The sequence below is a fragment of the Perissodus microlepis genome, chromosome 16 (assembly GCF_051167445.1).
Source record: "Perissodus microlepis isolate ML-2025 ecotype Zambia chromosome 16, ASM5116744v1, whole genome shotgun sequence".
In the NCBI taxonomy this organism is placed as follows: Eukaryota; Metazoa; Chordata; class Actinopteri; order Cichliformes; family Cichlidae; genus Perissodus; species Perissodus microlepis.
In genome coordinates this window covers 13055688-13072241 of record NC_140476.1, presented here as the reverse complement: position 1 = coordinate 13072241, position 16554 = coordinate 13055688, and the positions used below count along the sequence as shown (strand labels likewise).

Genomic DNA, 16554 nt, shown 5'->3' with positions numbered 1-16554 from the left:
TGGTTTTGAGTTATCTTGGCAGAGATGAATCAGTGAGGTTTGACCTTTAGACTTTGGTAATAAAAAGCCTGTTTCTCTTATCCTTTAACGGCAAATAAATGTAAACAAGAAAAGCAAACATGTCTACGCGAAGAATCAAAACACCCACAGCCACCTTTACATGCTAATCAAAACCAGCAGTCACATTTCATCCCGCTTCCCCGTTCTCTTTGGTTCCTCTGCCAGTCGGTATAAAAACACAACAGTAAGTTCAAAAAAGGGAAATGTTTATTAGTGTCATAACACAATGATTACATCTGACACATTTGTCATTTAGAAAAAAAACAAAACAAACATACATAAAGCTTCAATTTGAGATTCTTTCAGTAAAACGATTGTTTATTCTGGGGAAAAAATTATTTGCTGATCTCAGCACAACATTCAGACGTCAGATCCATTATGCACCAATTTTTCTCCCCTTCAGATTGATGTCATCGAAGAAGCACAAGTATGCGTGTATGTTTATGTAAGCCTAATGTGAGGATCTCAACCAAAAAACAGTCTGTATCTGTGTGTAGCTGCACTCAGGTCATATCAGAATAAGTGGTGAGGCACATTGACAGTGGGCTGAGTTCTATATGGGTTTTTTTTCTGTTGCATTAAAGCTACAATGCTTGACAGCAAATAAAGGATCCGATTTTTCGCATTTACGGTTACATTTTGTGTAAACAATTAAACTATGAAACTCAAATTGTGAGAGTGATTTCTCTCCTCAGCCAAAAAACAAAACAAAACAAAATCACATAATCGAAGTTTTTCAACCCTTCTTCTGTATTTTCTACTATAAATTTGTAGTATAAAAGCACTTGGTCTTCAATACTTTGGTCAGCAACAGATTAACAATAACAAAGATTACTTCTGTGTGACGAACATAAAATGACTTTTAAAAAAATAAAGAAAAAGAAAAATGGAAATGGAAATGTAAAAAGTGTAGTGGCTTTCTAAAGCTCGGTCCATGTTTACAGTCATATTTCTTGCAGTTCATTTCAAATTGAACATTCACCAGTGCACTCTTCTGCTTTTGTTTGGTTCAACTTGCTGTTGCAAATTAGAAATTTAAACAGAAACGTAAGCATAACATTAGAAGTTCTATCAAAAACAAGTTCCCCATTCTTTAACTCATCACTATTGCCATTAATCACCTAAAATCAAATAGTATGAAAACCTTTATGTAAGGAGATTCTGGAGAGGGTTGAAAGGTAACACGTAAAGATCCTTCCATCAAGGCAGGCAACTCTAAAACGAGTCACATGAACCACTGTTTGCAAAGTGCAGCCTGTGTCAACTCATAAACTAGTATACTGCTCTGTGTTATTCATTGTGACTGATTGAGAGAGCTAACAACTGAAATATACTGCATGGATAATCCCATGGATCCATTGTGCAATGATAATGCCACATTTTCTTCCCGGACATGTTAATGAAAGCGCAACTAAGGATGAGTGTGTAAATTTGGACTGTCTACGAAGTACGAAGGTCAGAAAATCAAGGAAAAGGTTCTATTAAGACACTTGACGTTAAAGAGGCATTGTTCCACTTTCACTTTTTTAATGTGTGTGTGCTTCAACTGAGTATAGCAAAACAAATTAAAGGCAGCATTTGGGTTCCCACCTTTTCTCCACAGGACTACAGTATAATCACTGGCTGTTGGTCCTAGTCTGTACAATCAGAGTATAGTTTTGGTGCAAAGTACGATCGCTTTGGAAAGTTTGGCTCACATTTTGCTGAAACACTCCTTGGCATTGGACCACACCTGGATTCCCTGTAACAGTACACAAGTACCAGAGAAAAGGAGTGACTTAGAGACATTGAAAGACAAGACAGAAATACTAAACAGTTAAGGAGTGGTACTGCTGAACAAAAGACCACATGCTAGGAATTTATATAAATACACAAAATACACACAAGAATAAATGCCCACACCTTCTTACACATACTGATCTGCATAATGGCGTAGCTTATCAGCGCCTCACGCAAATCTTTGTCTTTCTGCTCTTTAAAATGTTCGATGTCGTCCCATGCTGCTCGCACAAACTCCCTGGTGGCACAATCACAAAGACGCATGATACTGTTAGTCTGTTTGCGTGGAGAAGAAGCACAGGGAGAAGAACAAAAGAAGAGGTAGAGGAAGAAGAAAAGAAAAACAATGCAGCATTTGCTTTGTTCCTTATTCTTATTAGGTTCTAGTTCCTGTATTTTCTACTGATACCACTGGCTTTTGTTTTTCCGTTGAAAAAAACAAAAAAAATTGAATAGAACTACTTTTTAATTACACACGGAACCTCAATTTGTCTCTCAACACTTTCAGCAAATACCTCAGTTCACCAGTTTGTGCTGGGGAAAAAAAATTATCTAGTCTCCTGTTATTATTCTTTGCATTTATGTTGTTCAGTTGCAACAGTTCAGTCAGAAAACAGAGTCAGATTATGTGCTATATTTTTCACACAGAGGAAGAACAGTGAGGAAGAGAAATTTAAAATAGGGATAATTTCAAAATAGGTAAGTGGTTGATAAGATAGTGTTGTGCTTACTGGCACTCGGTGTTCTTCTCCTTGACCGTTTCCTCTCCTTCCTGAATACTCTGCTCCAGGGCTGCTAACCTGCTCTCTTTTTGCTCCGGGCTCTCTTGGCCAAATAATTTACTGGTCATTCCCTTCAAAGAAAAGATTCGCACCGTCTGCACTCACACACAAACAGACACACACGGAAAAACAAATGCACGCATTAAATTATGTTCACAACAATTTGGATCACAACGGTGTTTTTGAACACACGCCCACTTCTGGTTCTTAATTTGCACATATCGTGCGAGGAGAAAGACAGATTATAAGCCAGAGTGTGTGAAAGTGTGTTACCCCAGTTGCCAGCTCTTCTTTCTGTTGTTTCTTTTGGGCAAGGTCCTGAGCTGCCATCTCCAATTCATACTGAATCAGCTCATGTTTTCTGCACACTGACCTTAACGCACACACAAATTCAGACATATTTTAAACCCTGACAGTCCCAAAACATGAATGCATTCTGCTACAAAGGCTATAACAGTCAACAGAATGTATTTACATTTACTGTAAATAAAGATGTGGGCTGCGTCTGATCTACAAAACTGACACTCTTTTCTCTGCTGAATGACGTTTTAATGCTTACAATAAAATTCAATTCATTCAGAAGAATAGATTTTTAGCAAACATAAAATAAGAGATATAGTGTCAGAAATGTGTGCTGCATCACTACAGACCAACTAAGAGGAATAAAGCATGAAGTTACACACTGACCAAAGCAACCCTTGTGTGTTTGTGAAAGAGGAAAAACAAAACAAAATAAGGAATAGATGAGGTGGAAGGTAAAGTATGAAAAACAAAATGTCCAGGCTTTCCAAGTTATGCAAGCAGAAGCCTTGTTGGTATGAAGTCTCCTTTTACTGTTTACATGACTGTGCTATGGAAGACATTAACCTTTCCAGATATTAACAAAGATAATGATGGCTTCCTGTTCCTGCTATAAATCACTGCTGCATCGGTAACTGAGCTAGAATACCTGCTTCAGCACAATGATTATTGTATTATGCCTAACGTCTAATTCCATGTTTTTACATATGGTGAGATTCATGTATGCAACTTTTATGCAAAATGTAATAAAATTACAGCATATTCAGAGCATCTGTCTACCCTGATAAGTGTGTTAACAAAACCATCTTGTAACACAATACAATACCTGACGGCGTCAGTGTAGAAGAGGTATTCTTTGAGCTGGTCTGCAAAGTGCTCTTCCTCCTCCAGAATGTCATCAATTGATGCAGCATAACTGAGATAACACGCAAAGTCACTGTACAATTGAAGCAATACCAAACAAACATTATGTGTTTGTGTCCATCACCAATTCAGGTAACACCTTTACTTACGTGTCCATGTGGTGTCCAGCACTCTGCAGTCCATCTCCCATCTCTTTCTCTATTGCGCTCCACTCACTAAAGACAGAAAAATGTTCATGTATACTTGACTTGAATGCAGCAGCTCTCTTTGTTCACTAAACAGAAAAATGGCTGTCTGAAATAATGATTGTTTTTTAAGTAGTTAAGTATCTATTATATCATGATAACCCAAACAAAAGGAGATTGTGTGGGCATACAGAAACAAAGAAGGCAATTGAGGCATATCTATGAAAAAAGGAATTCCCTAATGACCCACAACAATACTTTAATACTAAATGCATTATTACTGCAGGGAAACTTTTTAAGTGACCTAATTCAATATAAGGTAAAATATCATCTGCCTAAAATGTGTTTTTATTCTGCTTATATAAATGGATACAGTAACTTATGCTTGTAACTATAATTTGATACAGTAGAAAACAGAGTAGAACAGGTGTTCCTCACCTGAAAACTCTGCCATAGTTACCATGGACTTTGTAAACTCCATATATCCTGTCTGCTACTCGCTAGAAGAAAAAACAAAACTAATCATTAGAAACAGACCTTAGACGGTCTGCTTTAAAAACCTTGAAGAGATACATTTGGCATTAGAGTGCAATTCAATAACTTTCTATTATTCTCAATGTCTTGGATGCAGCCAGCTTTTAAATCACTTTTAAATAATAAACGTTGGCATGCTATGGAGTAGACGTCCAAGATAAAATGGTGAGTGCCCTGGAAAAGAAAGTCAAAATTCTAGGAAAGTAGATACAGATTTTTGTATTTCAGAGACAAAAATGTTGGAATTTGAAGTTCCACAAGCAACCACCAACGGATGCCCACGGCTTGCAAAAAGCATCAACTTAAGATAAACCTCAGTCTCTCTAAACAAACGTGCCAAAACTTACCGCTCGAATTCTGAGTAACTGAGAGATGACGCTGTTCAGTTCATCACTGTACTGTTTCAGTGCTGTAAACCGCCTGGAGGCAAAACAAGAAGAAAAGTAACTGATTGAACAGTATTTTCTTTTACATTATTCACTCTAAAAATTTGTTCTTTCAGTTTGCCTTGGAACAGAATAAATTATTACTTAATATGGTGGTAAAAATAAAATTTTCATATTTGTGCTCATAAATATATCCAAGTGATTATCACACATCTTACACCCTGTTTTTGCTGCCTGATTTTATAATGAATATTTCATTTATTCTAGTTATTAAAAATTCCTGAGAAAGTATTTCACAATAGTCTTAAATCTGTTTAAGTTGTGTAACTTGCATAAATCCTAGAAAATGGAAAAATTAGGTTATGTTAGGCTGTTTTTACACCTACTTGTCAGGATTCTTGACTCTGAACATGGCACTCAGAGACTTGAGTCTTGAATCAGCCTGTTAGGGAAAAGAATTACACACAGCGAAATATACGAAGAAGTGCTTTAAACATAACTCAGTTTGATTTTGTAAAACACACAAAAAATGCGGATATGAAATTCAGATTAAAATGATGAAAGCATCAACAGAATCATTTACAGTGTATAAAAGATTGAAGGAGCCACAGGCTGGTTTGGTTTTAAAGCTCTGAGCTGAGATTTGCCACCGTCACAATTTTTACTTTTGAAACAAGACATAATGATTGCAGTGCGGGATCTGATTGGAAATTCAAGGGACACTGCATGCTCATATGCAACTTACTTTTGAACTGGAAATTAGTTCAAAATAAATCACACAGTGTTAAGCAGACATGTATTTCTGTCATGTTTGCCACCTGGCCATTAGTTTGTGGCAAGAACAGTTTATACAGGCAAAAAAGCTTACCCTGGTTTATTGTCCTTCTGGACACTGGTGGGACCAATAATTTAAAAAGGGATAATCATACTGAAAGTAGTGATTCAGCCCATAAGCTCATCAGGAAAGTATTTACAGGAGTCATTGATCAAAAGAGTGGGCAGTGGTTTTCCCATGGTCTTCCATGAAACCATAACTTTAGATGCCCCCTGCTGGCCATTAGAAAGAATGCCAGTTTCTGGCACTTCCAACATCAGCTTTCCTTGTCAGACCTGGAAACTACTTGCATCTTTTACACGTGTGACTTGAACTTGTGTCTTTCACACTCCATCTGGTTGTACCTTGTCTTGGAAGCCTGTTTCCAAAACCGCATCTCTCCATCCCTTTTCCTGAAGAAATGACAGGAAAAATACATGACAGACTCGAAAGTCAGCCAGATTGTATAACCCCTCTCCAAAAAACAACCCCAAAAAACAAAAAACGGGGTATTCCAGCTACAAAAGCGGCTGCAATGAAGAGACAAATTTACCAACTCTGGGTGCATAAATAGCTCTTAAATTCTTTACAGTTCAGGGTTCATCTTTAACGTCAGTTTGAAATCTGTTATACTGTGAATGTGGAAGGTGTGAATATACTACATGAATGGCAAAAGATCTACAAGGGACATTATGCAACTTATGTTAGGCTGCTAACCTCTGTAAGAAAGAGGAAGAAAATTTTGTCATTGGAGAGGACCGGATGTGATGCAACACGCAACAGGAAATTTTCCAGGCCAACTCGCCGCCGCTCAACAAAGTCTGGATCTAAGTTGTCTGCTGAAAGCTTGTGCCACACAAACTCGGCCTGTAAGAGACACAAACAAGGGTGGAAACAAAAAAGGTAAATGGCTGAATATTATTTACTATGCAGTTGAAGGTAAGCTGTATTAGTTATAGCCACTTAATAATTTCCATTTAATTCTTTTTTAAAATTATTGATTAGTCCTTTCCCACCACCTACGCATTACTCACCCTTTTCTCTGGTAGCGGGGGGATGATAATGTAGGGATAGGTGACCAGCAGGTAAGTTCGGAGAAGCTCAAACTCACTGTAGCGTCTCCACAAAGTGTCAGGTGCCGCTGGTGTCCCTCCCTCTGTTTCAGCAGGCCTGGACAAAGACCAATGAGAAGAAATAGTATATCAGGTGTGTCAAAAAAGTGGTAGATGCTTGAGCTACCACACTTTCATTCATAGCACCTTGCCAGTTGACACAACTGTACTGTACATGAAGTGACTATATTTTCCCAGTTCAATACTATAAAAATCAAGACAAAAAGGCAAATTTGTTGTGCAAACTGTAATACATCTGAGATAAAAAATAAATAAATAAAAAAAACACGCAAAAGAATGCAAAAATGGAAGTGTTCGTACTCCACCTCTCTCTACTTTTTTATAAGCACTAAATATTTGCATATGATGCACCTATGATGCAGACAGAAAAGTGAATGCTTCACTTTACAACCTACCGTATTTCAATCAGGTACACAGTGTATGTTTCCTGCATGTTAACAGTGTTCTTCCCTGTTCTCTTCTCTGCCTCTGCCACATTTATCTCCAGTTTCCTCAACAGAGCCGTCCCTCTTTCCACCATCTGCACACACCAGAATAAATTATGAGTATGGAAGTCAAAAAAAGGTAAACATATGTAAGAGTGTTAGCGGCAACGGACAGGGGCTAAAAGAACAGAAATATGCATTAAACTTGAGTATAAAATAAGGGTCATCTGTTTTGGTTAGCTGGAGATACTATAACAATAGTACAGCACACAGAGTTATGGCAGGCGTGTGCAGGTCACAAGACAAGACCATAATCACCGAAATACTGGGGGGGAAAGTTGCTTTAGTATTCGGAATTCAATCTTTCTAACAGGTTAGCACTCAAAGAGCAGAATGGGCAACATGGCTAACATAAACTTAGGTTTAGCGTTCAGACTTAATAGCTAGCAAGCTAACATCAGGAAGACTAAAGTTTAGGACTAAAGTTTGACACAGTCTTCGCAGAAGCAACTTTAAGTCATTTAATTAATTTAACGCTAAGCCGCAGAAGGGAGTAAGCTAAATCTAGCGGGGGAAGCCAGTGAACGTTTCATAAAACTCCGCAGGCTTTTTGTAGAAACAGTGGAAAAGTCTTCGACGCTCCAACTGGCTAACATTAAATTAGGCCCTATTTGAAAGGTTTTCAGCAGTAAAAACAAAAAAGATTTTTAAACCTCAAGTATGGTTATTATGAAGAACAACAAAGGGTACGACCGTATTTATGATGTTGTTCTCAGATTCCGTGGAAGTGATGTCGGTATTACTAATCACGGCTACTTCTTCGCTACTTACAGAGTCTGCCATGGTTATAGGCTGCCAGAGTACTGCCGCCGCTGCTGCTGTCAGCTGAGCTGGCAGTGGACTGGTGCCTGTTTTCTGCGCACGCGCAGTTCACGGCTGGGAAAATGGTTTGCTTTGGGTCTGTGCTTTTGGTTTCGGTGATCATTTGAGCGTTTTAGTTTTTGCATCTAGGCAAATTATACGTACGTATTAAGCTATTATTATCCCACACTCGATCTCACGAGATTAAAGCAAAGACTATATATATATATATATATATATATAGGTATTTTGTTTAGTTTTAGCATAATTGTTAATGTTCAGATGTTACAGAATTAAGGGGATTTCCCTCGTGATTATGCAAAAACATAAAAAAACATAACATGGTTGCACGTGTGAAATAGTTGCATAAGATGTGTCTACAAGTTGCAAAGCAGCTTTCCATGCAATACTCCTCATTGTTGAACCCATTACCCTTTGCATAGCTTATTCGACACCTTTTTTTGGCAATACTGACATCTGCTGGTTGGATTGTGGCACTCATTCGTTTCCACCCTATACTTTGTAAACGGTTGGTCTTGTTGCAAAATCCCAAGTGTGTAAATGTTCTCCTAAGTGTAAACGTCCATTGAATGATAATAAGCAGTGAGTGTGATATATGTAGACAGTTATCTGAATTTTTGCATTGTGGTTTTGGAACTTTTACCTATTTTGCGTTACTCTTATTTCAGTATTTCTCCCTTTAATTTAGTCTTGAATCCAATTCTGCTTTCTTTCTCTTGGTTTTATGTTTTTTTTTTTTAAAATATATGTAGGCTTTGATTTTTTTTCTTTACTTGTGTTACATTTAGCTCTTGCTTTGTATGCTGTGTATTGCCTTTTGCAAAGTATCTTTCAACATTTTATTTCGTAAAAAAGGACTGTGCAGTTAAAAAAATGCTTGCTTTCTTATATGGCTAGAACACTAGTTTGTTGGTTAAACATGATATAAAATGTGCTTTTAGCAAATGAAAAAGTAGCAGCCATTGCCCTATACATTTACAGTATTCCTTGTCTTACACAATGACTTCTTGCCATTGTTTTTATGGTCAAAAAAATGTGAAAAAGGTGTCATACATGATGAGTTTCCTCACTGTGGTCATATCTTTTCGTGCCTCATTTTTTTTTTTTTTTGTAGATGGTTGTGGGCCCAGTTCTGAATGAGAGGGATGTGGTATTCCTCAGGCTAGTAAACAGCACAGAAACACGGCCTTTTAGTTCCTGTGGTCACGCTGTTGTTCAGTGTTTAATGTTTAAAGAGAAGGGTGGAGCAGGATTTAGTAAGGAAGCAGATGCCACTGGGCATAGAGTGGTTTGATGGAGTGTTATGGGATGTGGGGTGGATGGAGTGAGAAAAAAGGCATAAAAATAGAGAAACGTTATGATGGTAAAATGAAAAATATAATCATTACTTTTAAAATTATCGATGGCACAAATGCACCAGGTATGGGTGGATGGAAGGAGTGATGGTGTGATGCGGTTTCAGGCTGCAGTGTGTCAGGAAACCAAAAGCTTGAGCTGTGACCAGCCGTTGTCTGAGCAACAGCATAGCTACCATTCTTTCCTGCCACTGACCTCAAACCAGCCACCACCACTTCCTGTCCACATATACCCGCACGCACACAAATATATAGACACACACACCTCCAGCCCTATTTGGCTGTCTATAATTGGCCATTTGACAACTTTTTAGAGCTCGCTGACCAATGTTCTTGAATGCTGAGCTACAATAAGCTTTGCACAGTTTCTGTGTGTATGCGTGACTGTTGATATTTGGAGATTCTGAACAAAATCTGTTGGGTTTATCATAGATGTAGATATAGATATATAGACTTATAGAGACTCATTATCTCTGTCACAATGACTGCTAACTATTATTGTTTTGGGAAGTGAATATTGATTCAACTGATAAAATTAATATTGCGCATGCCAAAATCAATTAACTACTGCAGTTTTAATCTAGTTTTAATGCAGCTCTGTTGACCAGAGAAACATCTTTCATATCTACTAACTGAATATTACCGTATACCCACCTCTGTACTGCCTGATAATTTGTAAATTCATTTGCTAGAGAAAACTGTTCTCTGTTGGTGTTTTGACTTTTGAACAGCAGATGGTAGCAAAAATCAAATAAAGCAGGCTACAGTCATCAATATGAATGAATATAACTGGTTTCTTGACCAATCACAGAAGAAACACAGTAGTGGTGCTAATTGCCTGTAATTGTCAAATCATGACAGACTAGCATTTGTACTCTGAAAGTGAAACAACTAAATGCAATTTTCCCTGACATAATTTGTCTTTTTACACATTTTAGATGTGTTATTATTGCATAATGAATACTTTCAATGAAAAAGCATATTACTGTAATATTAATGGGTTTTTGGTAATGTTTACAGTACATTATGTAAAGATCTAGCAACACAACATCCTAAACACTACAAGGAAACGTGTATTGTGTAGTTGGCCTGCACAACCAGCCATTACACACTGCACAAATCTCTGCACAATTCACTCTGATGTACAGCAATATACATATGCAGGGACAATCAATTAATATATTGCATAACATAAATATACATGTGTATGTCTTAGCTGAATTTTGATTTTCAAAATAGACTATTTGAAGACAGTAATATAATATCTCACTGTAGAGGTGCCAGAGTGCTTTTGGGAGATCTGTTCGGGCAATCTGCCCCGTTGTTATGGCCTGTTCAATACTTGTACAGTTAAGAGCATGATTTGGAATACTAGCTATAAGTCAAACCTGTTTGCTGTGGATGTTAGATTCTGCCTGGGCTACCCTTTGCCACCAATTATACATCTGACTTTTATGGACAGAATTTTTAGGCGGTGGAGGGTTTCATGTTTGGTTGCCTCTAGACCACCTTTCTACATTTCTGGGCACTGGCGAGAAGTTCAGCCCCAAGCAGAGGAATTCAAGTATATTAGGGTCTTGTTCAGGAGTGAGGAGGAGTGGACTGGAAAGAGGGAATGGTGCAGTGTCAGTAGCAATTGATAGGTTCTATTGATAGGTTAAGTTGAAGAAGGAGTTGAATATGAAAGCAAAGTTTTTGATTTACTAGTTGATCCAGTTGTTTCTTAATTATGGCCACAAACTCTGAGTAGAGAATAAGATCACAGATACAGAAGTCAGTCAGAGCTTCCTCCCTAGGGTGTTACCTTAAGAGATAGTGTGAGGAGTTGGGTCATTCAGTGGGGAGAGCTGCTACTCCTCAATATTGAAAGGAGCCAATGGAGGTGGTTTGGGCATAGGATTCCACCAGGTTCATCTTAGATGTCATGTTTCATGTATGTCCAATCTGGAGGAAACCTGGGAGAAAACTCAAGATATGCTGGAGAGCTAACATTTCTTAGGTGGTTTGGGAATAACTTCGGGTCCCCCCTGGAAGGGCTGGGGGAAGTGGCTGGAGGGATCTGGGCATCTCTGCTTAGACTGCTGCTTCTGTTGCAGAAAATGCATGGATGTATTGATAGATGGATGGAAAAAAATTACAAATAATTTATCAATAATTTTTAAGGTTTGAGTGACATCTGTGATTGCATATCTTTTATTCATACTTTGTCTTTATGACCTAAAATCCTGTCAGAATATGTATTTTTGTTTGCCTTTAAAAAAAAATGTTTTTCATGGTTTTGAAATAATTGCACGATTGGCTTAGATACAATCATTTATGGGATTTTTTAAAAACCAGATCTGGTCAATAACAAGTTTTAGGAAGTTGCATTTTATGTGTATGTTTAAGTGTGTATGTGTGTACATGCTGTATGCACAAGGCTGGTCACGAAGATCATAAAGAGGAAGTCCTTGTGGTCAGTAGAAAGGAACACATGTTTTGCTCCATGTCATAGTCTCCATCCTTCATTTTCCTCTCATTCATCCTTCTATTCTTGCCTTTGAGAGTGGTGGAAAACTCATGCAGTGTGTTTATTTGCGTGGGTGAGTCTGTATAGCACACACATGATGATGCGGTATACTTGGGATTACCTACAATTAAAGTATGCCCTTGTGTGTTATTCAGATTTTGTTCAATAAGATTGCATTTTTTTTATTAGGTCTTCGTGTTTTTATTTTTTAAGTGACCCCCGTAAACCTAATATTTGACAGTTTATTATAGTTATACTCTTATAGTAGCATTAGAAGCTTCTAGTTCAGAGTTGTCTATTTCAAACCGAGCCAAATGGCATATATACATATCTATCTATCTATCTATCTATCTATCTATCTATCTATCTATCTATCTATCTATCTATCTATCTATCTATCTATCTATCTATATATATATATATATATATATATATATGTATATATTACTGTCTTATATATGTATATATAATACTGACTTTTAAAAACTTTACCACTCCTTAAACACTCACAATGCTTGCATGAAATCCAAAAAATATTATTTTCTTTTTCCTGCTGTCCTCCTGATTTCCTCTCTCTCATCCATCACCAATGTGTTGACAAATTAAGACAAGCAAGTCTCATTGCAGCCTTCTCTGCATGACTGCCACAGCTTTTCAGCAAGCATGTGTATGCTGTTACCTTAGACTCTCTCTCTCGCTCTCTCTCGCTCTCTCTCTCTCTCTCTCTCTCTCTCTCTCTCTCTCACACACACACACACACACACACACACACACACACACACACACACATGCAGTGTGAGTGTGAGCAATGCAGTATAATAAGCAGCATGGCAGAAATGTGGTCAGCTTTGCCCCATGTGCAATCGTTGAGAAGCCACATTAAAGCTTCTGGGTATTAAAGGACAAGCCTTGGTTGGCTGGGAGGGAATCTGTCATGCAACACAAAAACTGTGTTTTTCACCCTTTTCCCTCTTTCATGTCTTCTTGATCCTTTTTTAAAAACTTCTCTTTCCAAGTCTTTTTTCTAATTTCTCTCCCTTTCTCTTCCAAATTTTTTCCTCTTCTTCATTTCTTTCATTCTGTGGCATATTAGACTTGGTTGTAATACTCCAGTTTAAAATGCTTAGACCGCTGGAATGTTCCGTCAAAGAGGTAGGCGGACCCAGGGGGGCGGGACAGACCAACATAACCAATTAAGGAGGAGATTGAGGTAAGACGGACAGCTTCTAAATGGTGTAATAACAACCTACTAAAATGTAATTACAATGCAATAGCAATAGACACTTCTAATGACAGGATGTATATGCCAACGTGATTTCCTAATTATGGCCTTGGCATAATGGGTGACTGTTAACATGGCGTGGAGATTATAGAGAGGTGTCTGAATACAGAAATTTAACCACACTGACTTGTGCAGTGTTGAAGGGCATAATGACCTGGTAGATACCTGGTACCTGGTAGAACTCAGAAGTTAGGAAGTTCTATCAGGTATTGATCAAAACTAGAATTGCATAAGGATCAGTACTGAATGCTATAGTTAGTGTGAGCCTGACTGACTAATATGATTAAGTAGTTAAATATCCACAGTCCATCTTGCTTTCAGTCTATAGACTAGGTGATCCATCCATCCATCCATCCATCCATCCATCCATCCATCCATCCATCCATCCATCCATCCATCCATCCATCCATCCATCCATCTCTAACAGGAGGAGTGGATGGTGGCGTCCATTATTACAGAGCATCCCAGAATAGAGTCTCGTTTTATTACAAGTCCCTCTGGTTGCCGTGGCTACCCAAATTACAGGCCAGTCTTCTCACACATAAAAAAGGTTGTGCTGCCGAAAACCAGCCACCTCAATAAAGGATGGATTAGAAAATCCTTTGCTTTTTTCCCTTCCTTTCCTTTTTGAAAGGTTTTCTGTACATTTTTTTCCCTCTGGTGTTTTGTTTTATGTTGGGGTGCAGCGGTCTTCTTCAGTGGTTCTGCTCCCCGACCCTGCGGCGGGAAAATACGCTCACTTGTGGGTTTCTGGGAAGGCAGCGGTGAATGAAACATCTGCTGGGAGCAAGATGTATGTAAGTGTGTGTACATGTGTGTGAGAGAGAAAGAAGAAGAAGAAGAGAGTACGTGCATATAGGGACATGGCCTTTGCATCATGTTTGAGTTTGTGGATCCTTTTAAATGACACCAAAACAGTAAGACATAGTAAAAAACAATTAATATTCTATAAGTTTTACTTCATAGTTTTTTTAAATGACTAAAACTGTAGGAAAATACAATATTTATTTATCTCATTCTAATGAAAGATTTTGATAGTTGAGTAAAAACAAAATTAAACAAATCAAAAAACGAATACCTTCGTTTTAGGTGCTATGCCAAAGCAAAGACAGTAACAATGTTTCAGCTGGAAAAGTAAAAATATTAACTTCATCAAATGACACCAAGCATCACTCACTTAAACACATACTGCCAGTTTGAGTCTTAACATGCTTTACTGAGGTTATGTCTGCATTGTGACATCCCAGATGCTAGGATGTTGTTGTTAAGCTATGTTTCTGCAAAGAAGAAAGCAGTTATGCTTGGTAAACCTCAGAAGATATGATCTATTTTGTTGTCTGCAGAGCAGACATTAGCACTTGGGACCATCATTTTGGGCAGTCTGAAAGCCTACCAATGACAGCTTACCATGCTTTTAGCATACCTGCTTCCTGGTCCATCCATCAAAGTCTTTCGGCCTAGGTTTAGCAGAAACTATGGCTTAAACTAAGACAGCAGTACTTTTTTCTTATTGTTACCTTTGTGCAAAATGTTAAAACTAAACAAAATTATCAAAGTTGTTAACAAATAGAAGTTGAGAATGAAGTAGTTTATTTATACTGTTATGGTAATGTTAAAGCTGGCTAGTGAATTCAAACCATGGATATTTTTGGTGTGAGGTGACGGTGCTAACCACCAGTGTTGTTCAAGTTACTTGAAAATAGTAGTTAGTTACTAATTACTGATCCTGTTACTTTACCGATTACTTATTTTCAAAACTAATTAGTTACTTTATTACTTAGTTACTTTTCAAAAACACGATACACAACCTGAATACTTAATAAAGCAATAGACCTTTCAGCCCAATTCTATTTTTTCTGCATAATCCATCATATAAAATTAAATCAAATGAAAAAGTCTCTTTGTTTTATTAGTTTTAATCTTTTAACTTTTTGCACATTGCATCAAGCAAAATATAAATTATATGCAACAGTCTTTGACTTGAAGAAATTTGTTTAACATTTAAAGCTATTTTCTACATATTTCAGCATATAAAATACAATATGTTTTGTGTTTACACTGACTCTTTCAAATAGATGCAAGTAAAACACAGCAAAAAACATGCTCTTAAATCTATTTTCACCTGTTTAGCAGGAGTGGGGTGGATGGAGGTTTCCCAGTGCTGCAGCGGTCATGTCAGTGGGGGGGATCTGGGGGTTTCTGTGTGATTTCATGTTCCCGTGGCAGTGTGCTAGATGCTTGCTCAGATTTGAAGTTAAATTTTTTTGCTGCAGAAAGACAAAAACATTAGTGTACAGTGGACACTAATGTTTTTGTCACTTTCAGACAAACAAAATCACGGTTAAGTAACACAGTAATGCAGCGTGCTCACAGGAAAGTAACAGTAATCTAATTACCTTTTTACAAAAGTAATTCCTTACTTTACTCATTACTTGAAAAAAGTAATTGGATTAAAGTAACGCTTTACAAGTAACACATTACTGTAATACCATCTCTGCTAACCACTGTACCCCATGCTCCCAGAGCAGAGAAAGGTCCCAGCTGGCCTCTCTGGAGTTTGCATGTTCTCTCTCTTTCTGTATGGATTATCTCCAGGAGTTTCGCTAGGTATTTTATTTTATTTTAATTATTTGGAGGGGTCTTTAAGGGATATTTATTCCAGTTTGCTAAAATCATGTAAAAAAGGTTATAACGAACAGTTTTGAGGTACAGTTCACTGAACAGTTTACTGAAGGAAATCTGTACCTTTATGAATATTCAGACCGTTTTTAAGTAGTCATCATTCTTTTCCTTCAGTTGCGAGATGACTGTTATTCATAGATAACTATGTGTATGATGAGAGATGGAGCTGCTTTTAAAAGATCCTCTCTTACATTTCAACTGTGAAATACATTCTAAGGATCAAATTTGGTCAAATTTGACTCAGCAGTCTCATTAGAATGGTTGCATAAGGCCTTGCTGTTTTCAAAAAGGGATACTCTCATTGCTCTGTGACTGTTGTAAATACAAGCAATATCTTTACATTTTATTTAGCTATGTGTTTTTTTCTCTGTGCATTTTCTGAATTGTGGGCAATTAACTAAGTCTTACCTTTGTAAGACTGGCTGGTAATCACAAAACACACTATACAAGCAAAAGTAATGAGCCACTTATCCACTACTGGAGCTTTTATGACATCCCACTCTAAATCCATAGGCGTCAATATGGAGTTGGCTTTTACTCTTCTGAGAAGGGTTTCTACAAGAATTCGGCATGTGTCTGTGG

General features: G+C 37.5%; 1 protein-coding gene across 2 annotated transcripts; it reads right to left on the bottom strand.

Annotated features, from left to right (window-relative positions):
• Nucleotides 1-249: 249 nt before the first annotated feature.
• On the bottom strand, nucleotides 250-8165 carry snx4 (sorting nexin 4). 2 transcript variants are annotated; one of them, XM_084908570.1, is made up of 14 exons: nucleotides 8016-8165; nucleotides 7233-7357; nucleotides 6739-6874; nucleotides 6422-6571; nucleotides 6070-6117; nucleotides 5277-5332; nucleotides 4852-4924; nucleotides 4409-4470; nucleotides 3935-4000; nucleotides 3748-3837; nucleotides 2895-2994; nucleotides 2571-2716; nucleotides 1963-2077; nucleotides 250-1801 (listed from the first exon to the last, which is right to left on the bottom strand). In XM_084908570.1, exons 1-14 carry the CDS (start codon nucleotides 8103-8105, stop codon nucleotides 1754-1756), a joined length of 1305 nt encoding a protein of 434 aa, XP_084764696.1. In that variant the 5' UTR covers nucleotides 8106-8165; the 3' UTR covers nucleotides 250-1753. The 2 variants fall into 2 exon arrangements, with proteins under 2 accessions (XP_084764696.1, XP_084764697.1); XM_084908571.1 differs by having other exon boundaries at nucleotides 8094-8158.
• Nucleotides 8166-16554: the final 8389 nt, after the last annotated feature.

Excerpts from the sequence above, each read along its gene's own strand:
- snx4 (XM_084908570.1), bottom strand. The coding sequence starts at position 8,105 with ATGGCAGACTCTGTAAGTAGCGAAGAAGTAGCCGTGATTAGTAATACC. Across the intron at positions 6,875-7,232 it reads GTGTACCTGATTGAAATACG|GCCTGCTGAAACAGAGGGAG; the intron begins GTAGGTTGTAAA and ends GTCTTTGTCCAG. Across the intron at positions 2,717-2,894 it reads AAGAAGAGCTGGCAACTGGG|ACGGTGCGAATCTTTTCTTT; the intron begins GTAACACACTTT and ends GTGTGAGTGCAG.